General features: G+C 43.8%; 1 protein-coding gene and 1 long non-coding RNA gene across 5 annotated transcripts in view; one reads left to right on the top strand and one right to left on the bottom strand.

The window, feature by feature from the left end:
* Positions 1-25,137, top strand: part of LOC139772776 (uncharacterized) — a 156,049-nt gene that overhangs the window by 20,809 nt on the left and 110,103 nt on the right. The gene's annotated exons all lie outside the window — the stretch shown is intronic.
* Positions 1-25,137, bottom strand: part of LOC139772775 (uncharacterized) — a 156,092-nt gene that overhangs the window by 9,755 nt on the left and 121,200 nt on the right. The window contains exons 1-3 of one of the 4 annotated variants that reach the window (XM_071706694.1): positions 22,677-22,751; positions 19,298-19,546; positions 6,861-7,300 (exon numbers count right to left, since the gene is read on the bottom strand). In XM_071706694.1, the coding sequence (XP_071562795.1) occupies positions 6,861-7,300; positions 19,298-19,421 (564 nt within the window). In that variant the 5' untranslated portion in view covers positions 19,422-19,546; positions 22,677-22,751. Of the gene's footprint in view, positions 1-6,860; positions 7,301-19,297; positions 20,850-22,676; positions 22,752-25,137 lie in introns of those variants that run through there. The other 3 variants (XM_071706693.1, XM_071706695.1, XM_071706692.1) reach the window with 3 other exon arrangements.

Genomic DNA, 25,137 nt, shown 5'->3' on the forward strand with positions numbered 1-25,137 from the left:
TCTACCCCCGGGCTCTCTGTTTTCTTTACGAAAACCGTTTCTCGCGCTCAGACCACTCGCGACTTGGAAAAAAAGGTTCAATTAAAGCCTGCTTATTAATGACACTAATTACCCAATTAACTTCTATTTCGTTGCGCCGAGTGATGCCTGCAGCTACTGGTGTTGGTGAAGCCGCCGCATGGGATTTCGTGCCGAGAATCATACAAATCGCTCACGCGCAAAAAGGAATTCCGTTAGGACGTACTTATGAACGATACTTATTACCCAATTAGCTCGCGGTACCTTCGGATAAGGCCGGTATAATGATTCCGCGTATTAGCCGGACCGCGAGGATTCTGCGTTAAAAAAAGAAGACACGCGAAGTCCTTCACGCGAAGTCCTTCACGCGAGACGCTTGTGCAAATTTCTTGCAACTTCGTTCGCGACAACTGTACAAATTTTATTTTTTATATGGAAAGTTTATAATCTTCTTTTATCGTCAATTTGATTTTTGAGACGTGCTAAGCAATTTGATACAAGTTAACGTGTAAATTTACTCTGAAATAGATATATTTTTTATAAAATAAATAATTAATCTTATCCAGAATAAAATATAATACAAGGAACGCAATAAAAAATCCATTACATTGACCTAGCCAAAGTCCGAGAAAATTATCGCAGATCTTGACGGCACGTTCTTGTAATATCTCGCGTGAAAGAACGATCTCCTGCCACAGGACGATTAACTCCGAAGGGTTCCCTTTGTTTCTCCATTCCGCCCGCCTCCCGTCGACGTTATCTCAGCTTCGACCCGCGACTTCCGATTCCCGTCTCGTCTTAATCCACTCGCCATGACCGGACGTGCAATAATAAACGCCCGGGGAAAGCCCAATCGCCGAGGCGGCGGGCTTTTATGGGATGACCATAATATCTGGGCGACGTCGCCGGTTCGACCCCACGAAGAAAGAAGAGAGAGAAAGAGAAAGAGAGAGGGCGTAAGAGAATACATGTTCTCTTACACCCTCGCAATCACGCACGGGAAAAACATTCGATTCGTCGTTGGCGCGTATAAGCGCGAGAGGAAAGATTATCTCGGATGTGGATAGGGCGGAAAGTAAGAGGAGTAGACGAGAACGTCACATTAAAGGAGAATTATGTGGGAGGGCGCGAGAGTGCTGCTTGTGGGAGCGTTCTGCTCGTCAATTAATAGTGTCCCTTCCTCGCCGCGGAATCGCGCGTTGACGACTGACACTGGGGTGAGCCGCCGCGAAGGGTGAAGGGACGTGATCAACGTTCGTTAATGTCTAATGCGTAGGATCCCCGATCGGCCACCTGCGACAGTAACCGAGACCACGAGATGGACTTTCTCTCTCCGCGTCGACGCGTTGTTAGTCTACGCGTGTATAAACAGCTACAGAGATATCGCCGTGATGCCGTTTTATAGCCCCGCAGTCCGGAAGAGAACGCTCGTTCGAGAAATACATTTCTCTTTGTACATGTCATTTGTAAATAGAAAAACTTTATGTCAAAACTATTTTGTAGAATGCAAAATATGAGAAGTGTCTCTTATCCATAAGATTACACCCACACAAAATGTTTTTATAAATTCATGTTTTAGAATAAAATTTTTTTAATACAACACGTTCGATAAATAGCAGAGATAGTTGTAAATTAAAACACTCATTGTTGGTACGTTTACACAAAGAAAAATGCATCGTCACGATACGTGAGTCAATCCTCCGGATTCGAAAAAAAAGAAGAAAACGAGGTCGACTGTTAATGGCAGTAAAAACACTTTATACAAAAGAAAAACATTGCGATCAAATATAAAAATGCATGAATACAGATTAGAAAGCAAATTGCAGAAAAGACGCAACACACTCCACTTTATGACGAATGAATCGTAAAATGTAAATTTCCCCGTGATTGCCCCGTGACTGCCAACCGCAACCAATTCTTCAATACGCATCACGAAAGGAAAATCAATATATTGTATTTCCGCGCTTAGGTACGTGCACGAGCTATCGATACGTTTGCTACACCGGTAAAGCAATATGAAAAACGATAGACAATTGGAGAATGAAGTAAGGACTCGCGCACGCTTGCCTCTCGGCTTATACATCGCGCAATCCCCGAAATAAATCAATTTACGAGCGGTGGGATAATCGCCGCGCCTATGAGTCAAGCGTAACGCTCGCGGCGATTTATCGCGAATTATCGATCGCCCAGAAAAAAATATCGGCAATTACGCACGAGCGGCTTTCGCGAGAGTGCGCGATGCGAGCGATTAAACCGAACGCTCCTCTCGCTCTTTCTTCCTCCATCTTCGTTCCACCGTTGTCGGACAGAGAGGCTTTACGATCGCGAGCGCGCGCCACGCGCGACTACTGGCAAGATAGATTATTGTGCAACGTAATTGCGCGGTTTGCCGTGGAAACGGCCAATCGCCCGACTCTAAGGTTTCGCCGCGAAGACTAAGTAAGAAAAAGCCAATGGAAAACAGAAGTTGCGGTCGGCACGCTCGTTCGATACGTGCAATGCGCTATCCGCGGCCACCGTCGTTAAAACGAGCTGCGCCTATCACGATACGATGGTCGGCGGTAGCAAAAGTGCCGTCGCGAAAACAAGACGTTGGATGCACGCGGAAACGTGATTGTTCGGGCGATCTTATTTCTTGAAGGATTAATCTCGTTTTCAAAAACAAATAAACAGATAATGAGATAAACAATTTCTCATTATCACTCTTAATACTGTTGCTTACGGCCAGTAATGACTAATAATTAAACGTCGATCACCGCTAATTATTACGGCTATACTTCCATACATGATAACTAGCTGCAGCCAGTTACCGTCATATTGCAGAAATTACCACGACTTTCACTATTTTTCACGAGGCGGTCGCTTATCAGGCAGATTATTATTATTATTGCTACAGGTGTCTCGTTAGAGAGATGCATGGAATATTATATAAATTATCGGTGCCCCCGACGGGCGAAATCGCACAGGCGCGGTGCGATAATAATTTTCCCGTTTCCAATAAAGCGAGGCGAGCGGGAATTTCCGTGAGTGCTGCGCGTGACAACGCGTTATAAATTTGCGCGCAGGTTACGCGCAGTAGCGCGGCCGCGTTCCGCGAGAGGATAGAGCGGGAGCGTGGAGCGTGGAGTCGCGGGTATCTACCGACGAAGGTGAAAATAAGACGTAAACGAGAGTTAAGCGGTTCGCGTGTGGCGAGCGTAGACTACGGCCCGAAGAACTATCGACTTTCTTGCATCGGGACTCCCCCTCTTTTAGCAGCGGTTCGACGCGGCTTGCCCTCGGCTTGCGCCATCGTAAAAAGATCCGTTATCTCGCCGCGTGATGAGGGTATACTAATGTATCAATTTGCGCGTCGGTCAGATCGTTTAAACGACTACAGATAAATGTCAGGCGAGCGCGCGTTTCGCCACGAGATTGTGACGGACGCGCACCTTATTTCGCGAAATGTATGCTACTTGCCGAGCGCGCGGAAACAAATCAGGTCGAGTTGTTTAAAAGCTTCCGAGTTAGAGACAAGCAAGAATTCGGCTTGTTCGCGAGTAATGAGTTTCGCGGAGCGGGAGTATACGAATGCAGTATCGGCATGCCCTCGCGGGAAATTGCTTGACTTCAATTTTCCAAGCGATACACGAGAAGTCAGCTATTTCGCTGTTTCTGACACGTTAAAGTACTATATCCCGCGTTTTACGAGCGCGGCCACTCACCCATAATCCTGTATTACATAGAAACGCAAGTTACCAGGTGTATAACCCTCTCTATCCGGAGGTCAACGAAAACACGGCAAGAACGCGTATGGCTATTCGATTACCGAGCAGGTATAAAAGTGACGATCGGCCGAAAGGCTAATCGAAAGAGCGAGATAGACGAAACGCGCGAGATAGGAGCGAACAAGCGGGCGGGGGGAGAGCTCCGATTGCATGAGATAATTGAAGATAATTTTCTCGGCCCGTGGCCACGGCTCGTGCTGCCATGCCCACTTAACTTTCACGTAAGGGGATGTGGCCACTTAGCCGCTACATGCTCGCTTACTCTCCATGCATATGTAAAGCACCGTGCCGTCGCTGGTTTTCCGTGACCATCAGGTACAGAGGGGCAGACGAGAGGGAGACGAGAAGATCGTTTCCGTGACTTGTGTATTTCCGGAAATCCGCGGAAAGTTCGTCAGACGCGTTGGAAAAGTCGCGATTCGATGACGAGCACCTTGAGCACTACACTTCCACACATACTTACAATTTAGTATATAATTACGAATACCTGACAAGAGACTCGACAAATTTATTCAAGGGTGACCTGCTTCAGTGCTAAATAATTTTTCGCCAAAAAATAACATACTTTTATTGAGCATTTTATTGAGTGAGGAGATAATTAAATTTTTATGTAAAAATTTTTTTAAGACGATAAAGGGATGTCGTTAGCTATAATGAGATCGACCATCCACTGATCGACGAACGATGTTGCCAGCGTTGTATTAATCTGACATTTCAATTTCTTCGAGCGCGCGAAGAAGATAAAAGCGTGAAGACGACCCTGTCGGCTCCGGGAGATCCTCCGCGATTCGTATTATCAACAAGACGCTCCTCGAGTTACCGAGCCGAGGAACTGATCGGTATCCGATCTCCTATGGGCAGGCGAGACGAAGAGATTTCTTCAATTTCACGGGTCTGTTCGCCCCCCTTCAATTACCGGCACTTAACCAGTAATAATTAGACGTTCCGGGATTGGGTATCACGCCGGCGGACCTTTAAAGTGGATAAAAGCGAGGCGGAATAAAAGAGAAATGGTTCTTTCCACCTTGTACATCCTACGATTCTTCCCCCCGTCTACTTTCTCTTCTTCTTACTTTTCCTATTACTGTCTCATCCTGCTATTCCTGCTGCCATTCACTTTCTTTCAATCCGCAACCGCAAATAAGAGTCGTCGTAAAACTGAGGGGAATTTACTCGTTCATCGATACATATTTGATCGAACGACCCTCCATAGTCTTTTCAATGATGAAGAAGTGGATAGCTCGTAACTGCCGCGACAGTAATCAGAAACTTCCCGCCATTAATTATGCCCATTTATTCTCTCGTGTATCGCAGAGAGCCAGCTGAATCAACTCGGCATAATATTGACGTTACGCAATACGTTTGTCTCAACTAATAATAGACAACAGGAAATTGCATTCATAATCGAATAGAACGTTTAAAATTCAAATATTCAAGAAAGAAGGATTGCCGTCTCTCTAATGAGTTTCTCATCTTTAGGAAAAGAGAGATATATTTATAATTAATCTGTGACGTGGATGTGATATTACTTCTTTTTAGCAAAGAATCTAGGAGTAATCTCGTGTATATATAGATTGTCAATCCATCAAAGTAATATCACAGACACGTTTCATTACTGTGTTAATCGAAGTGATGCGAAGGTGATGCCATCGCACACGTTTCTATGTACGTTCGTATATATCTCCGATCCGCAGTTCTCTATTTATTCGCCAGCCAATTCCCAATCGTCACTTTCTTTCTTACGACCGTGAACAAGCGAGGAATCGTCGTAAAATATCAGAGAAGGACTACACCAGTCCGCGATACATATTTGATCAAACGACCACTATGAGGAGGAAGGGGATGGGTGGAGTTTTGATGAAGTGCCAGTGGCACCCGGGCCGTACACACGGGGGGCAATACTAGATGTCTCGACGGTGGTGAGCTGATATTTATTGCACCCGCGGGACATCGCCGGTACCCTGATATAACTAAATTCGCGTTTATGACCCCGCCCACGCAACGACGAATAGTTTCTATCTTTCTTAAGGAAGAAACACACCTCTAACCGCGAATCCATCGTAGTCAGGCGCCTAGAAGTTCTACGGTGGAATGGGAAGTATTGAATCATTCGTGGCGCTATTAAATCCTGGATATCGAAAGAGGAACCTGGATAGTGGTCTATCCCCGGCCAAAATCGATACTCGCGTTAATGGTCATCGAGGTGAATAGATACGGGTCAGATGAGATAGATATGGGAATTCCGCGAAAGATTCAAATAATATGATATGCAGATGGATAAGAGAAACGCCAATTTAATTATGTTGAATTAAAGTATTTTTTGGACTTGTTATATGCATTAAAAAAATTTAAATTTGCAGAGTATATCTATAATGCGTGCAAAAATAAAGAGCACGTATGCATTTATAAAACTCGTAATATAATCTGTAAATTAAGCAATAGGAATTTAGAGGTTTCAAAGGGGCAAGCGAAATTTCAAACTAAACACCCGTCGGAGGACTTTTCGTCGCGTATTCGTTACGTTTTATAATACTCGTGACACAAGGGTAACTTTATGACAAATAAAAGCCTTCATGGGGAAGATGAAATTGCGATGCGCGGAGTGAAAAGTTACACGATGGCCCCCGTGCATGCAAAATGCGTGCCGTATAATTTTTACGCGTGGCGTTTTACACCTGTACTCCTCTCACCATAAACGCTTCTGTATTACGCCATCAGCGGTAGCACTGACAGCGCGAAGAAAAAAAACGACGACAATATCAGCGGGTTTGAAACGATGCTGATAACCCGATCCGAAGGTAAAACTTAATCTCATAAATTATAAATGCGCATGAAACTCAATACAAATATTTATAGATGCTATTTACAATATTTCAATTGTTCTCGATACGATGTATTAATACGATTGAATTACGGGGGAGAAATGCAAATTGCGGATCTCAATATGGGAAAGAACGCGAAAGCGTCATTCCATATCGAGATCCGCAATCTGCATTCCTCCCCCGTTACTCGATCGAATCGGAATTACGGATCTCGATGCGAAGTAACGATGCATGACTGGCGTGTAACACTGACCTTGGTCCTGCACGCGTGGAAATCACCGGCGATGTTCCTGAGATTGGCACCCACGCTCGTCCACGACTGCCTCTCGTTGACAATCAAGCCGAGGTGGCAGCGGCAGGTGGTACCGTTGCAGTTGCTCACCTCGATCGGGCCCGTCTCCATGACGGAGCTCTCCGAGGCGAAGCGTCTTCGCGGCCGTGGCCTTGGGCTCGGCAACGGTGCACCGCTGCTGCTGACACTGTTACACTCAGGAAACTGAAAGGTCGCGTCTCTCATCGGGCTGCTGGGGACAGAAACTGTCACCTGGGGCGACGGCGGTGGCAGCTGATCCACGGCTGATTGCACCAGGTCCGGCAGTGGCAAGCTCGACAAGTCTTCGACGTTGCCGGGCTGCAGCCAGATCACCAGAGGTTGCTGGGATCCGGAACCGCCGGATCGACGCGGCGCCCGATCTATGGAACAAAGAAGGGAAATCTTCTTTTAAGACTCTACAAGTCTTACAAATCTACAAATCTTTGTCTACAAAGATTTTTATTTTTTTTAAGTATACGAAAACGATCACGAAAGAAATTGCTACATCGACGTAGACGAGAGTCTACGAGTCGAGAAGAAATAATGATTGGATTGATCGGTTCGTGTGACATAATTAAGATTCTTTCATCGCGAATGCATTTAACGGGCAACGGCGTCACGTGATACTTGAATTAATGATGACCGTGGTTTTACAGCTACCGTACGCCAACGAACGGTAATAACACTCGCGCTCGTATCGCCACGCTTCATAACGACAATTGATTACACGCAAATTATGTTACACAATGGCAACTCGCCAGTGACCGAAGTGCGTTAAGACGGTTACTTCGCATATAAGGTTTAATGCCACTAAGTGCATGCTGCAAGGTAACGCAGTCCGAATATGGCAGGAGCGACATTGTTGGGTAATGATCGCTTTAAAATTTATAACGGGTGATCCGACAGCCTTCTCCTTGCAGTTTCGACATTTGTGGACATTACGAAAGAATATTCCTGCGCACGTGCAACTTTTATCTGGATATCGTAAGAAATGTTTATGACATTCGTTAGCTCCAATTTCTCGGATAGGCAATCAGAAGTATTTTTACGCGAGATAAAGATATAAAAATAAATGCTTATGTTCTAAATAAATATTTAGAACAGAAACCAATATCAGAATTATGTATATGTCAGTGCTTACAGTTTCTTTGGCGCGAGGATCACGTCTGTTAAACTATTGCGCATCGCGTTGATCATGATACAACGTCATCGACAATCGTATTGCTAGACGTCAGGCCTTGGAATCAACTGTTCTGAGTTCGACAAACATACGTTGATATCTACGCTTGGAAAACGTGTGTTATCACGCGCCATAGCAGACTGCCTGTCTCCTGTCTGGATATGTGTGTGTATGCGCGTTTTTATCTGCCGCGGCTACGATTTCGTAGAACAGTCCTTCAACGATAAAGTCTTAACGCGCTGTCTCCCGCTACCGAGTGACACGCTTGCCGTTGCACTTATCTCGTCACTTATTTATCATCAAGATATATCTTCCTCTTCGCTATCGTGTTATCGACTAACAGTTTTATTAAGCGACCACGTCATGCCCTCTCTAGCTGAAAAATAAAAGAATCCTAATACCGTCTGATGCAACAAAGTTAATTATAAATAAGTATCGCTTCCTTCCACGATCGGCATCGGATATCAACGCGCGCGAGCTGCTGATGTCATGCTTGCCCCTTACAGATAACCGAGCATCGAGAGGACACTTGTCCCGTGTTACGAAACATAAATCGCGATATCATGCTCCCGCACTCCGCGGTTGCAACCTTGAAAGCGCATCGCGCGACTCCGACTGCGCGGTGAAAGCGGCGTCCCCGCGGAAAGGCGTTTACCGTGCCGTAAGGTTTCAGAAACATTTAGACATGACCACTTTTCATTTCGCACCGTGGACGCGTACATACGAGCCATGCGTGACAAAATAACAATTCTATCATGCCTCGCGGCTGTCATTGTCTCGGTTCTCCTCTTTCTCTCCCTCTATCTCTTTTTCTCGGACTCTCCGTCGTCTTCCCGCGCAAGCACACGTGGTTGCATCCTTGACATTTCGAGTAAACGTCCGTAATGGCTCGCGGCTCTTTCACTTGTGCAATAGCACACACATCGTCGTCATCGCCTACATTCGATTAAAGCCGCTCGCCGTCGCGAAATCTTCGTTCTGTACAGAGCAGCAGCAGTAGTCGCGACTGAAAAAGACAGAGAGAGAAAGAGGGAGAGAGATGTGGCCGGCCGCGCTCGCGCGCTTTTCACCGCTTGCAAAATATATGCGTCGTAGAGATGCGGCATCGACGCCCCGTTGGCTTTTTACCTGCTTTTCCAGCCAAATGTCACTCGACGGAGCTCGCGTGAGAACACCCGCGCTAAACCTTTGCGGAGAGAGATTTATAATAACCGAACTCGATATTTATTATGCCGAACTCGCGATGTTGAAAGATTTATGTCTTTATATTTGCGACTTCATGTACGGTTTTATGGAGAAATTGGCAATAGTTATGTGTAGTTCAGAAAAAAGACATATATCTCTTTCGAAATTTGTTTCTACTTGATTTTATTGTAATACACGAACATTAAAAGCTATAAATCTGTTGAAAATAGCATGTAGATGTAATTTGAAATGTTGAAAACGCGGAAAGCAACAAGCTAGACGAGATATGTCGTATTTTCATGAAAGATGAATCATCTCCAGGAAAAAATAAAAGAGATTAATTATATATCATTAATTCTCTCATATTAATAATTGTAGAGTAAAATTGTACTCTAAAACAATTGAATGACGCTCTCTACAAAGTAAAATTCACGGTAGATATAATAACGGAATAATATTATATTTATAAATCTTCATTTATATTTTAAAAACCATCTAGTTTTAGAGAATTTCAGGGAATATTACAAAGGTCTCGAGAGCGAATCGATTTTTGTTACACATTTCTGCTTGACTGTCAGCGTTGTCAAAGGAAAGCTCGACGAAGTATTCCCACTTTACGAAAAACACACGGTGATCTCGCGGTCGCGGTTTTCCTATTACCTTTGTTCAACGGCGTATACCGAAAAGCTCGTCGTAGCAAATCGCTGAAAAGGGTATAAAGTTCCAACGCGGCCCCGCGCGCGCACGACGCATGAAAGGCGAAGGTTGCCCTGCGAGCAAAAAGTGCATCGCGCACGTGGCCAACACCCGCATGCACTCTTCGTGGTCTCGTGTGTGCACTTCGGCGTGTATATCTGGATCGAGCTATGTGCACACTCCAACAGTGGAGTGGGATAGAGACGTTGACCGACAAAGAGAAGAGCACAGAGAGTAGAAAGAGAGAAACGCGGTATATATGTGTTTGCGTGTGTATGTGTGTGGGTATATATATATAGGAATAAGAACGAGAGAGAGAAAGAGAGAGAAATAAATAGAATAGGATGTGGAGGGAAAAGAGGAAAGATCAACAACGGGAGGAGGAGCGAGAGAGATGGAGAGTGCCGGTAGCATATGCGAGCACGTGAGTCACATGGAGCGCCCTTTGTACATAAGTGCAACGCAACTTGTTACAGTGTACGTATGTAACGGCGGGAGCCAGTCTCGACTGTGTGGGTGTACGCGCGCGCCAATGTTTCGCGGCTGTGTGAGCGCGAGCCGCAGTGAACGCTGAACCGCACAAAGAACCCCTCTCAAGGCCGCGTCGGAGCTGCACAGCGGCGCATACGCACGCGAATGCGTAAAATGCACCTCGGCCGCGCTGGCACCGTACTCCTCTCCGCGCGCTCACTCGCTCGCTGGCGCACTTTTTTTTATCGCGTCATTCTTTTGCACACTTTTCCGGAACAATGGAACTACGAGCGACAGATGTACGCGGTAATTGTAGCTACGTCATTTCGCGCATTTATCGGAGATCGGCCGTGATTCTGCCGTTACAGGAAGGCGTCGATCGTGCGTTAATAAGCGTGTCTCGCGACGCCTTAGTTAATCGGTCAGATCAATGTTCTCTTAAACGCGACATTTATATATCATTCGAGGAATTCTTATGAATTTCCTTGTATTCGATAAATACATTGAGAATTAATCAAGTTTAATTTTATATACCGTGATTATAAGTTTCACTATTAGATCGTTTAATAACTTACTTTTTTAATAACTTATTCAGATAAGAACGAAGTCTGCGATACGATATATCGCCGATGGAGAAGTAGTATGTAGTTTGACAACATTAAAAATTAACATTTTTTTTATAGAGACGACAGTTCACGTGCATGCACATCGCGCAAACGTTTCGAACAAAAGCTCTGGATTTTTGCAATTTATCGCAAATTCAACTGCGGCAACGCAAATGTGTGTTCGGTTTCGAATTCTCCAAAGCGCGCGCACCACTCGAAAGGTTACATGTAACGATGCGCAACGTGGATCGATCGCGAAGCGAACAAAAAGGTCGGCCTGGCGGGCCCGCGGCGCATACGTACGCCGCCGCCGTTGCGTTTATAGCTGGGTTAATAAGAAGCGTCATTATCTATCGACGATTTTAGCACGCTGACAATATTACCATTATTGCGATACCGCGCAATCGAAATGCTAAAAAATACACGTGCCGCAATACCGTTGCGTCAACCGTGCGCGATTACGACGCGAGCGATATTAGGCACGCATTTTCTATAACTAATCGTCTTGCCCAACGCGATTGCACTCGAGATTAAATTATTCCGTCGATCACGATTGATGACCGTACAGTGTTCGATAATAAAATCGATATCGTGTCCAGAGATCGATTAAAACAAGTTGTGACTAAACATTAATTTGATTTAAGATTAATTATTTCTGAAGATTTTTAGAACGTACGACAAAAGAGAATTCTGTGATACAGTTATACTTAATTTTGTTATTAAATCGTTCCATCGATTATTATCGAGACGACTATATGATAGGATTAAAATTTCAGCAGAAAAAACTACTGAACCAAAATTACAACACTCGCTGCGGCCACGTTTCGGACGGTCCATAACTTCTTGCGCAGCAGGTACAATTTCGGCGTTGATCCAGCGCAACTGGATCACAATTATTAGTCGCCCTCGGCCACCGTCATTATTCCGCGAGTCTTCGGTAATAATCGGACGAGTTTCATAGCGGGCGAACGCGAGCGCGGAGCGGAAATCGATTCCTCGAAGAGCGATTCGCCGAAGAGGCAACGATCTGCGGCACAACTCTCCGAACGCGCTGCAGGACACGTGCGGCCCAGAATGCGTTTCGTGAGTCGCAAAAATTAAATAAAGTACCCTCTCCTCCTGCCATCCCGCGCGCCCGTTGCGACTCCCTCGCAATTGTCTCGTTCTTTTATCGCCCGTTCGCCTCACGAGTTCCCCGTCACGGCTCTTCATCCTTCTCCCTTCCCTCCGTCGGGCCTGATAAATTCGCGGAGCGTGATTCGAGCCCATCGTTCACGTATGGAGGTAAAGACAAAGCAATAAAAGAGCGTAATATTTATTCGCTTCGTGTGTCTCGCAAACTGTCCCTCTTTTTCCTTCCTCGTTGTTGCAACATTAATTCTTCATACATTCGCGATTAAAGGCGTCTCGTTTTTTTTTTTCATTTTGTTATCTTCGATAATAACGTAAATTTCTTGGATTTATGAGGATTATTTTACTGCTCTCCGTCGGGGGAGTGAGCTCAAACGATCACGAGTATGTTTATCATCGCGTCCTCCTCGACGCGTGAGCAAACGCTTATTTTCGACTCTCGAAGAGCGCACTTTGCAAAGTGTCGAGAGCGTGAAGATCGCGCGAGGGCAAGCTCAGCGCATTAATCAGCGTGGTATTTGGGAGCCTTGGGGACTGAGCCTTCAGTTAGCTATACTTCATCAAAATGCACAGAGGATAGCGTCAACAGGCTACGCACGTACCGGAGGTTATTTTTAAAAATCGCGAAGGGTTTTAATTAAAACGGTACACGGCGCCTCTTTGACCGAATCACGTGTTAAGTTACTTTAACAAGTGACCAAATTGATGTGACGCGGATAGCGAGGAGCGGAGGCAAGAAATATGTAAGGTAAAGGGTTGTAAGCGCATGTAAAAGAAAAAAGGAGGAGAAAACGATTTGTTCCGCGGGGTGCACGAAGGATCACCGAGTGTACTTGACTTTCACGCTCGATGAAATTTCGATGACCGACCGCGATAAATTTATAATACGCGTCGGTGCAACCGCAGGCGCAAGAGGAGAGCCCGCGTAGATAAAATCTGCCGAATTTCATGAGCCGGTGAATACGCGTGCCCCTATCTGATCCTAGTCTACCAGAAACGCAGGGCTTTAAGGGACTGTAAAAATGCTTTACACCATACGAAGTGGATATCCTCTCCGTATGAATATTAATGGCCGCAGATAGTTAGGTTGATTGCCAAAATTCGCGGAGAGCCTGTTGACTACTTCAATCAGCGTCCTAATTAACAAACCGGAATGACGCGCCCGCCGAAGATAAATATTCATTTGCGAAATATGAACAACGCTCTCATTAGTTGCGAGCACGTTTGCAATAAATAATTCAACGAATAATGAAAATTAATTTTATATTTCATTTCGATACCACAAAGATTTGTAGAAATTTGTAAAAATATCTAAGCTTCATAGTTTTTCCGCTTACAATTGGGGTATTACTATATTTTATACATACGGTGACCATATGTTCTTTATTGTAAAGGACAGCCCTTTATTTCAAGTAACTGTCTTTTAGATTTATTAATTTTTTCAAAACTCAATTTTGTCCTTTATTTTCACAATAATAGCAAATTCTTTTCTACTTAAGAAAACTGCATCTCATTTTGGTATACTATGCAAGAAAATTTCGTAATACGAGAACTCCTGACAGTCACAAACTAGTTTGGAAATATGTTGGAACACACGAAAAAGCCCTAAAATTTTCAGGTTCCTCTTTTGTCCTTTATTTTCTCCCAGACATATGGTCACCGTATTTACACCGTATGCTAATATTAACGTCATAATGTGAATTATTCAAGTCCTATTATACTTATGTAATTATAACAACATATTTAGACATCATTTTAGAAACTAAGACAGTAATGCACAATCAGGAATCAAAGAGCGAAAGAAATGCAGACTGATAATTTTTTCTCCCGACTGTTGTTACTATTCTGATTCCTTCGAACCGCAGTATTATGTAGTTCTGAGTTTCAGTGATTGCTTCTTTATACCGATCATCGACACTTGCGTAACGACTAACGACCGGTGACCGTCGGCAATTAATTAAACGTCTATTTCCGTTCGTCGTGCGGAACCCGCTACAACACGCGTTTATTATCGTTTCTCTGACGTTTCGCGCATACGAGCTGATTTATCGACGTTTAACGAGGCGTCTCCGACAGAAAAACGCGAAAGATCGGAAAGAGAGAGGAAGAACGAGAAAGAGGGAGAAAAATTCGATAAACTCGACGGGCGAATAGATAAAAAGAAGCGACGTCGCGCCCTCGAGTGTCTGCCTTGCGACGAGAGATAAAGCGCGGTTTATACGCGACGATAACGGATCGCCGATGAGGGAAAGAGGGACAGAAAGAGATTGGAGTCTCCGTCCGAGTGAGGGATGCGATGAATTTTTGAAGAATTCTGTCAATAGCAGTCGCTCTCGCGAGTATGAATGGCGGGAGAGGCGGCGCGCGGCGGTCGCGGGAGAGAGACTCAGCAATCTACAATGACGAATTCCTTTCAATATTTCATAAGGTCTATAGACTAGAGTCACTGTTCTCATCCCGACGGCATTGATCGCTCGTCTGCCGCTACTAGTGGAATATCTTTGATAAATCAAGCAAGTCATAGTCGAAGTTTTCACGCTCGGTTTGTCGCCGATGAGAAAGCTTCCACGGCGAGATAGTACGGCAATATAATTAACAATTTCTAATTATATCTAAGTTAGAATTTATTAATAGGAAAGCATTATTCGAGCATAGTTTCAAGCGTGCCTTCGTCTTTACTCTAAAATTGTGAGCAGTTGTTACGCTAGCGTGAGACAGTTTACGAGAAAGAGAGAGAGAGAGAGAGAAACATAATATGAAGTTCAGTATCAAGTGCATATCGTGTTACGAGTTACCCGATCTTTCTCGTACCGAGAAATCAAACTCCTCCGATTAGAGCGATCGCGATCATTTGATTCGTCTTATAGAGCGGACTTGTGGGAAAAAAGTATGAAATGAGAAAGCGAGATAAGTTGCTACGTTCGAAACGTCACTCATTTAACCCGTACTATAATTTCGGAAATCTGTTCGCAAATCAATATTGCGCAAATATGAATATATTGCAATTTTGTCGTATCACGTACTTTGTGTCAACGAATTAACCTGACTGAAACGTGATAAATTCCGAGTAAACGTCTCATTAGAATGTACGCCCTGTCCGGATCGATCCTATCTTTGAAAAGGCCGAAGGAGGTGGCCGCCTTAAAATACATTTGGGACGCGCGCGTAATCGCGATTGCCGCACTCCCGCGAGGCGTTTGTTCGCGCGCGAGAGCGCACGAGATGACGAGGGGGAAGTTTTCTGCAAATGTTACGAGAAGACTCCGCGCGGTGCGGGAATGCCCACAGCTGTTCCTATAAATAACAACCCCCGATTTGATGCAACCACGCGAGTGCTCGCGGCGGCAATTCTGCATCTTCTCTCGCGAAAGCGCGGCAACTATGGTTATTGACCTCCGTGCAACGTGCGCGCGGCCCGACACTATTTCCGTTCGTGAAATAATGGGCCCGAGCATCGTAACGTGTGATTTAAACGCGCGCAGGATAGATGAGGATTCCTCGTGTTGGTCGGCGCGTAATCCTATCAGTGCGATAGATTGCTCGACGAAAATTATTGAATATTATTAGTGTAAATAATGAAGATGTAAATATTGAAGAATGCCGTGTTTCATGTTAGTCTTTGAATATACTATTCTAGATTTCTTACTTGATAAATTTCTTCATTTTCTTAGATCGTAAAAAGGAAAAACGTGCCGAATCTCATCTCGATAATTTTTTTAAAGACCTAAGTATATATTGATGAAAAAATTGGTAAAAAATTCTAAACTAGATTGAAGATAAACTTTTGACATTCGAACGACAAAATATAAAATGATGCAATTTCGCTGTAACGTCGCACGTAAATGAAAATTACGCGAATGAGAGCAACGTGCGTTCGCATTAAAACGACGTATTACGATTGAAGATTTGATTATTGCACATGGCACGGGTAATTACGTTCTGCCTGACGCACGGCTTTATTCACGGCGAGCAAAATGCAATAAAATATATTATACAATGTAAAGCGAGGGATTTATCCGCGGATTACATTATCCATCACGGTCGAAAGATTAAATCTCCATAAATTATTCGTTGTACCAACGATATTCATTAACGGCGCGGTTCAAATAGCCGTGAAGTGTTACAACAGTAATGTGCGGTAAGCGTTACCGCACGCGTACTATATCTATTTCGAAATATATTTTAAATTTTATTTTCATTTTTAGCACTGAAATTATATTATCGTGACGATTTCTGGTAAAGACTTTTCAATCGGAATTATCAAACCGCAATGCGGTTAAATAATGAAGGAAGTAAATTTTCTTACATTCGCTGCTAATAAAACTTCGATTACTGTTGCTGCTCCACTTGTTTAGAAGCCAATATCAGAGATTTATCGTTTCAGGCAGATTGATCGATCGCGCGACAGTAATTTTCTACACATATATTGCAATAGCGTATGCCGTAATAATGTTTTTATTGGTAGGAGATCGCTTGAAACCACTCCGCGCTTTACCGAGGCTTCACCGGGGATTGAGTACCAGCTCTTGTGGATTTTCTACTTGATTTACAGAGCGGCGAGGCGTACGCTGCTGGCGTGAAAGGGAGAGAGAAAGGGAGAGGAAGAGAGAAAGAGAGAGCAATCGATGATGTCACGCACTTGCGGTTGATAGCCGCAATCTCTCTGCGAGGTGCGCCAGCACGATCGACATCCGAGATTCGGACTTCGTCGCGGCCGGGGCCGCGCTGCATCGCGTTTTATAGCGCGTTTTACTGCGTGTGCCGTGGCTGACCAGTGGTCTCTCTTTCTCTCTCTCGCTCTCTCTCTTTCTTTCTCTTTCCATACGTCGCCGATTCTCCTCGCTCCTCTGGTCTCCTCTCTTTTCTCTGTAAAGGAGGCACGACCAGCGGAGCAGGGTCATGGCCGGACATCGTCTGCCATACTCTCCCTCTCTTTTTCTCTCTCTTTTGCTCGATGCTCTACACCCACACTACATCTGTTTTACCCGCGTACGATCCATGCATTCTCGTAAAGTTGGATTTTACTGTGCGCCGAATATGAGACATCGCAATCTCACGAGAACCGTCTTGTTCGTCGCTCCACGATCGAATAGATTTGTAAGAGGCTTTTTTAAACGGGAATTTTGCGAGTGCAGGAACGTTGCCATGCGATTTACGATGACGTGCGTCGCGGCGTATTTATTTCTAGCACACATCAGCTATCATACACCAGGAAGCATTTTCCAATCGACATTGTTAGAATTTCAAAGAGAAAAATAGATTTATATCAATAACACATAAAATATTCATGATATTGAAACTGAATTGTAAAATCCATTACAGATCTACGTGAAAGCTTTGCGAACTTCAATTGTCTTTATTTCCAAATACGCAGGAATGCATTTAGATGTCAAATTAACAAAAATATAACTGCAGAACTAATACTCGTCATTTCACTCAACGTGATATAACATTTGTCAAAAAAATATTATGGGAAATTACTATGCTACGTATATATATATATTGCAAAGAGTGCTCAAAGCGGTTTTGCGGTTTTTGTCTATCACCTCTGAAGTGACGTCAAAGGCGCACGCCCGAGGCATCGCGCGAAATTGAGAAACAAGGTATCTACGTCTCGCTACGTGGACCAAACGAAATGTTTCGACGGTGATTCACGGCGGGACAATGACCCCGATCAATGATATCATTTTTGTCAATATGGTGCAATACTTACGAAAAATTGAAAGTCCTCCAATATTCGATATACCTTTTTTAAAACAAGACGCTGTCTTTCCAAGAAACGGCTTTTATTCTTACCGAGTATAATTGCAAATATAATTGAATAAATATATAACTCAATATAACTATCTGATTTCAAAATTTTATTTATCTAGTAAGAGAGACGTGCGCAGCATAAGTATCAGTTGCTTTCAAATGAGCATTTTTTATGCTAATTTTATAAATGCAACTTAATATTTTTGCGATGGACGTTGACGTATACCTTTCTGTTAAAGCGGCCCGTAAGAATTATTTGCGGCACGTAAGAAATTAATCATCTTAGGCGCAAGAATTAAAATGTCACGCGCGGGTCCCTCACGTATTTCTTGCGTTGCTCCGAATTGTTCCCCGTCGCAACCACGTGTTGCACTACAGAATTCTGACCGAGATGCTATCGACCGACCCTTACTACGTTTATCTCGACCGTCAGCAAGTTGGTAGCTTTAGCGATCGGATAGTCTTAATGTTCTAAGGTAGCATTAGCGATAAACAGCGACTTTATCGAAGTTAACACTTCAGTTACTTATAAAATCGTAGTGATCTTGTGAATAAATCAAGGACTTTTTATTCAATTTTTTGACAAATTGCATATTTATTTGGACAGTCTTAATTATATATAATATTATAATATTAATAATATTTACTTATTTATAATATTAATCACATAATAACAGATTTTTTTCATATATTCGCTCGTTATTTTATAATATATAAATGTCTACGCAATCTCTAAAAAGGTACGGCGCAACCTGCGCTTTATTTCTAATAGTATCACACTTTATTTACAATAGTGACCGATAGAGATATAAAAGGATAATATGTGATTCGTCATATTTGATCTCATGGTATAATCGCTCTCAATAAAATAGTAAATTCTCTTTCACGATTATCTTTACTCTCATTACTTTCGATTTATTACAGTCTTCCAACTAACGATAATTCATAACGATAAATTCTGTCCTACGTCAATACGCTTCTCGGAGCAAATCAATATAATCTCTTCTCGGACAGCCGAGAATACTTTTTCTTTCAATCTTTTCCAGTCGAGACTATCGTTCAATTTCCGGCCATAGTCATCAAGCATTATCTTTCTACATGTAATTACCTATCGACTATCTCCGATCATTTCGTTATTAATCTCAGAGTCGAGCTGCCCGCTCGATCGGAAACATGGGTTCATACGCACGTAAGGAGACGACCTGTCAATTATTCCTCTCTCTCTTTATGGATCGACGACAGATTTGACCTGCCAGATTGCATAGCGCGGACATTTCGATATGAGCGCGTAATAAGACGCTTCAAAAAGCTTTCGCATCGACGGTGAACATGTCTTAAAAAATCGCTCAACTCACGATTTCGCGACGGATGATGGGCGTTCCTGCTCCGGAGGGCATTGTGCAGAGTTACATATAGCTGGTACATCAACTCCTCCTCCGCCGTGTTTTCCTCGTTGTTGGGCAAAAACGGTATTGCCATGGTATGGCTTTCCTCGCTCTCCGACTCGTCAATTCGACCGGGGCAATTGCGGGCAGCTTGTAGCTCGAGTCCAAGTCCAAGCTACGTGTATCGTTACCGCTCCCGCCTAGCCCGGGATCGACGCACTGCAACCGAACCAAGCAATGTCTGTTGTTGAGTTCACTGTTCACTCTCTGTGTCTCCCCCGCGCACTCTCTCCGGAGATCACTCCTCCGTTCGGAGTCTCTAACCAGATCTCGCTCTCGTAAATCGCAGAATCGTAAACGCGCCGGAAACGCTACACGTGATCGGTACGAGTTCACCGGCGCACGCTCTTAAAGTTCATCATTCCGGATCGCACGTGGCGTGCGCGCATGCAATAGACCGTAGAGAATGCTATTCTGAGACTTCACGAATTCTGACAATTCTCTCGATTTTTCAAAACCAGACTTTTTTTCGAACGTCTGGTGATATTGTTCGACGGACGCTCTTGAGACGAGGAAAAAGAAAAAAAAAGAAAAGTCACTTTCTAATTGAGAGAGTCACCTGCTGAGAATTGCAGATACAAAACTGTCTCTTCTCACGGCTGCTGACCGGCTGCTCGAATGCACTGCGCACGGAACACGTTGAACTTCCGTTGACTCTTCGAGAAAGAGCGAGAGAATTCCGGAGCACGAACGCGCTATCGCCGCGTTCAATGTCCCCGCGGTTGTCTAGCTGGCGGCTGCACCAGTTGGTTCACGTCACTCGTAAGGATGTAACACATACGGGGGGTCGACCGTGACGTCGGATCACCCGTGACTACGGATCACAAGAGTATCTCGCGCGAACAGTCACGTGAGGTGTCCCGTAAAATTTTCTGCGACACGACCGAGATCAGAGTGATCAGACTCGATAGTTTCACGAGCGACAATAATACCGCCGGATGTCCTCTTTGGCGCGATATATCACACGCGTGTTATATTTGAGCGGCGCGCGTACAACAGGGAGCGGCGAAGAAAGACGAAAATACGGAGCGACACGAAATCTCGACTGAGCTCAGGGTAAACGAGAAACACGTCTGTTCTCCTCGAGGTTTGGCGTGGTAATGATTCTGTGCTTTCGCAGCCACTCGGTCCGCACGTTCTGCCTCGCGGCAGCGACCGGCAGACATCCCTACTCCGCTTTACCCGCGCGACCGATTGGTTGTGCAGTGGGGGTGCGTGCGCGCGCAACCTGTGGTGAGGGTAGCCGATTTACTAAAAGGGTGGGGGACACGCGAGGAGCGTGACAATACATTGTCTTGCTCTTCGGACGCCGTGAGTGAGCTCCGTTTGAACGCTAACATTTACTGCAATCATGTTTTTGCAATCGCCGGACACCACGGCGTATCCAGTATCCACATAGTGTACGAAAAATATTTTAATATCGAGATATTGCATTTTTAGGATTTTGGATTATGGAATATTTACGCTTTTAATAAAATATATACATATATGACTAATAAAACATCATTCACTTATAATTATATAAAAACAGAAAAATCAGATAAATTGTTTTATTTTATTCTTCTTTTTATCTCAATTTTAGGTGTCAGCATGAAATCTATTAAAAAATATTTTGTACATTTTCTCGCCCTCTTGAGCATTTCATTCTTTTTTGCTTTGATTTTTCTACGGCATTTCGTTCAGTGGATGTTGATATGAGAGCGACTCGGTCCGTGCTTGGAAGACGCAAGTGCAACTCAGTGGCGCGCGCGACATAGTCTCGGAACACAGCGGAGCGTGTAGCATGTAGCAATGGGATCTCGACGAGGGAGAGAGTGAGAGGCCACGCACACGAGAGTACCGGCGTTCGCGTGCACCTCGGAGCCGTAAAGGCGCGTATGACACGACAAAACGACACTCGAGCGCAACTGCGCAGTTTACGCGACCAAGTACGAGCTCCGTACGGGGGTGGGGATGCGGCCGCAAATCGGAAACGTTTATTTTACCACCGTTAAAATTAAACTCCCGGGGAAAACTGAAAAAAGTTAAACGTTACTTTCATGCGAGATATAGCTTCGTTTCTCGTTCTAATTGTAGTTGTCCAATTTTACCGATTTTTACGATTTTTTAGTATTAACGAGATTCTTCGATATTGCATATTGATTCGTCAAATGGATGTCTTGATACGTGTAGCGACAAAATATTGTCAGCGGTATTTCATTGATATTAATGATAAATATTAACGCGATACCATCATCGATACTGTTGAATTCACCGCGCCTATAATCGATAATAATAGACGCTCGAACGATAATGAATATCGGTCTGCAGTGTCAAAGATCAATTTTAATCGCTCGAATGACTACACGCCGAGTTAATGAGCTCGGACATACTTATAATTAATTAGGGACGGATGAGCGAAATGGAACACGAGACAACTCGCTTACGCTTAATTTCCCGATAATTTGTGACAATGCGAATGATATTCGCGCATCGCTATGGTTAAGTCCTTTTTTTTGGTGCAGCCGATGAATGGACGAGAAAACGGAGAAACAAGAATACAATACGCTGCCATTGCGCGCGCTGATCCATGATGCATACGGTGCACCGTGCGCCAGCTATACGAGAACGCGACTACATAAATAAATATGAGCATATTGGCTTGCGCGAGGGCATGCACGACGCGCGTGAAAAATGGAATCACACATTCAACGTGGATCAAGGAAAAAGTCAATGTATTACCATTAACGTTTTGCTCTTTTTATTACACGTAAAGTTCGCACAAATTTTAATCGCGCACTCGCACTCTGCAATGAAATCCAATTCGGGAATATTTAACACGTTCAAGGATCAAATGTCGTGAAAATGTATCGCACGTGCTTTCTTTTGCTTTACCTTACAGATTTTATTTTCCCACTTCAAACATGGAAACGCAATTTTATTCGAACAAGATTGACGTTCGGTCAATCGACGGAAAAAAAAAACGGAATGCACTTCACTTCTACGAATTTTCATTCATCAGACGCATAACGCAACGCTGGCACAATAGAAGCGTGTTAAACACTCTCGAAAGCGTGAACGTGAGCACCACTCGAATCGATAGGCGATCGACGCGTCGTCTCTTTGGCGTGTGTACGCGAGCCTGAAGAGAGAGAAAGTGAAAGATAAAGAGAGAAAGGGAGAGAACAACAGATTAATGTCAGAAGTGAGGCGCACGGAGAGACACTGTCATTGGATATCAGACGTGGGAGTTAAAGGCCAGGTGAATCTTGGACGCGTCGGGGATGACGTTACAGAGAGATGACATTACCACTGTAGAACGTGGAAACCGGAGTCGATGCGTGTATCGAGATGTGCGCGTCCTGGCCGTAGTTCGACGGAATGGCGATGTCGATATCGATGGACGCTTATATCGGTCGCGATGCGTCGAGAGATATCGCGCGCGTCAATAACGCACCGTCCGCGTCGCTGATAATTTCGCGCGCGGAAATTTCAACGGAGGAGCCTTGAACCTTGGGATTCTCGTGGTGGATCGATACGTGAACTTCACCGCGCGTCTCACAGGAACTGCTCGTTATGAGAGACGCCACTTCTGCGAAGCCAATTGTCTCAATGTACGTAAAAGTCAAAGAGGCGGCTTCAGAGAGGGACGAGTTGATTGTGCCGTCATTGTACGAGAAGTCGATTCGCTTAACGAAGTTAAACTTACAATTAGTTGCAAGAACTTCGGAAGATATTTTGATGCCTATAATTTTTACGTATAAGAAGTTTTATTCGAGACGTAAAAAAATGAGGAGAAAACTTAATTACGAAATATTACACAATATGTGCGCAATACTAAACGTTTTAAGTATTGATAGATAAGACTGAATTATCACGTCTTAATTAACAAGTATACATAGTCTTTTTTACTGTTAATAACTGGCTAAAATGTATTTCCGAAAAATATTCCAATATGCAAAAAATAATAAAGTTGCTATTCAATATATTAAAGAACCATTATATATATTATAAATCAAATGTAGAGTTTTAATTCATCTTTAAAATTAACCTTTATTTCCTGTAATACACGTTATGACAAGATGCGTCTTATCAAGTTTTTGATAATTAATTTTAATCACATAAGTAAACAAAATTATTTCTCATGAATGACACAGATACAATCATAACGGTACAGCTCTGATTAAATTTTGATTTTTATACAGGAAGATCTGATATATCCCGTACTTTTCACATTCTTATCAATCTTTAATTTTCTTATCGATCAATTCCATTTATAAAAATTCTATCATCGATCTTAAAACTATATTGGATTACACTCATCTGACTCACGTGGACTTGACTTTCAAGGCAACCTTATAAATAAATACTTGGCGCTGCAATTTTCCGTCGTTGTGGAAAAATCATAATTGTATCTCGCGAAATCTATTAGTCGTGGATGCAAATGTCGACTTAATAACTGCCTTCGAGCTCCTCGTAATCGGAGTCACTGTCGCGGGTACTGGTCAACGTTCGATTAACGATCTCCGCGTTTAGCATCTAGAAACGTCCGGCAAGCAACCCTTCCTTCCCGGTCTTTCGCAACCCCGTCGCGTCGTTTTATTTCGACGTGAAGCATCACGTCGTGCAACGTGTAGCGTCGGTCGCCATCCGATAGCGGCCGAGATTTAAAACCGGTAGCACCGTACGCGCGCCGTACCGGACTGTATATTTTTAGAACGACCACCGCGATCGCGTGGGTGGATGCTGGTCATCGGTCCGGGAACCTGCGTTACTTTGTTTCAACCGTGCAAACCGGACAGGATCTTTCGTGTTCACGACGATCCTATCCGGAATAATCGGCAATAGATCTCTGCGATATAGTTTCAGTGGCGTAAAAAATACTTTGCAAAAAAATGCGAATCGCGCGTTTAAAAGTCTGGCGACGTTAAATCTTCGTTGTATTCTGCTTTGGAGCGAACTTACTCCGTGGTAATAGATTATAATGCGCGCGTGTATAAATTATGTCGTGTTCGCAACTGGGCAAAATACACTGTATCTTCATTTGTCGGCTTCTGCGGAATTCTAACGCCAACAGAGGCTCCTTATTCCGCGCATGTATGCATATCTATGATGGTAACAAGCTCATCTACATCACTATGATGATTTAAAGCTTCTGGTTTAACATCCAGAGATGTTGATGGACGCGTAAAACCACTTATACGCTTGATTCTAATTCTAGTCGCTTTCTAAAATATTTGCAACGCACATATCGATTGACGTAAGCGATATTTATTCCGTTTCGGGAAGTGCGTTTGCAAGTGCTTAATTTTTTTTCAAATAAACTCTACAATTAGTAGTCAGGCAATGATTCACCTGATCCATACCTGTTTGGAACGGGTTCTCCCTTCAAGGAACGCCCTGAGGAAGAAGAAACGTCCAAAGTTTAAGGTCTCCCGCGATTAACGAAGCGCCTTAATTATCGAGGCAATTATCGCGGCGGGAAGGAGTGTTATCGCTCGTCGCGCGACACGCGTCTACCGCGAACATGTTCGAACGGGTTTCGTGCCCCTCGTAGTATTACGGATACACTGTTGCCGTCGTTTACGAGGTTAACGGCAAGAGCAGCGTTATTAAACGATCCCTGTAATGGGTGACCGTCAAGAGCGAAGCTGTATATCGCGGTTACGTACGAGAGAAAAATTACGTTTTCTTTTTTCTCCTTAACATACTATCTTATATATTTTTTTTATCGCAACAAGTGAATTTATTCTGTAAATAAGGCGTAAAAA

Source organism: Temnothorax nylanderi, unplaced genomic scaffold, assembly GCF_030848795.1.
Source record: "Temnothorax nylanderi isolate EJ_2023f unplaced genomic scaffold, tnyl_v1.0 TNYL_tig0053_pilon, whole genome shotgun sequence".
Classification (NCBI taxonomy): Eukaryota; Metazoa; Arthropoda; class Insecta; order Hymenoptera; family Formicidae; genus Temnothorax; species Temnothorax nylanderi.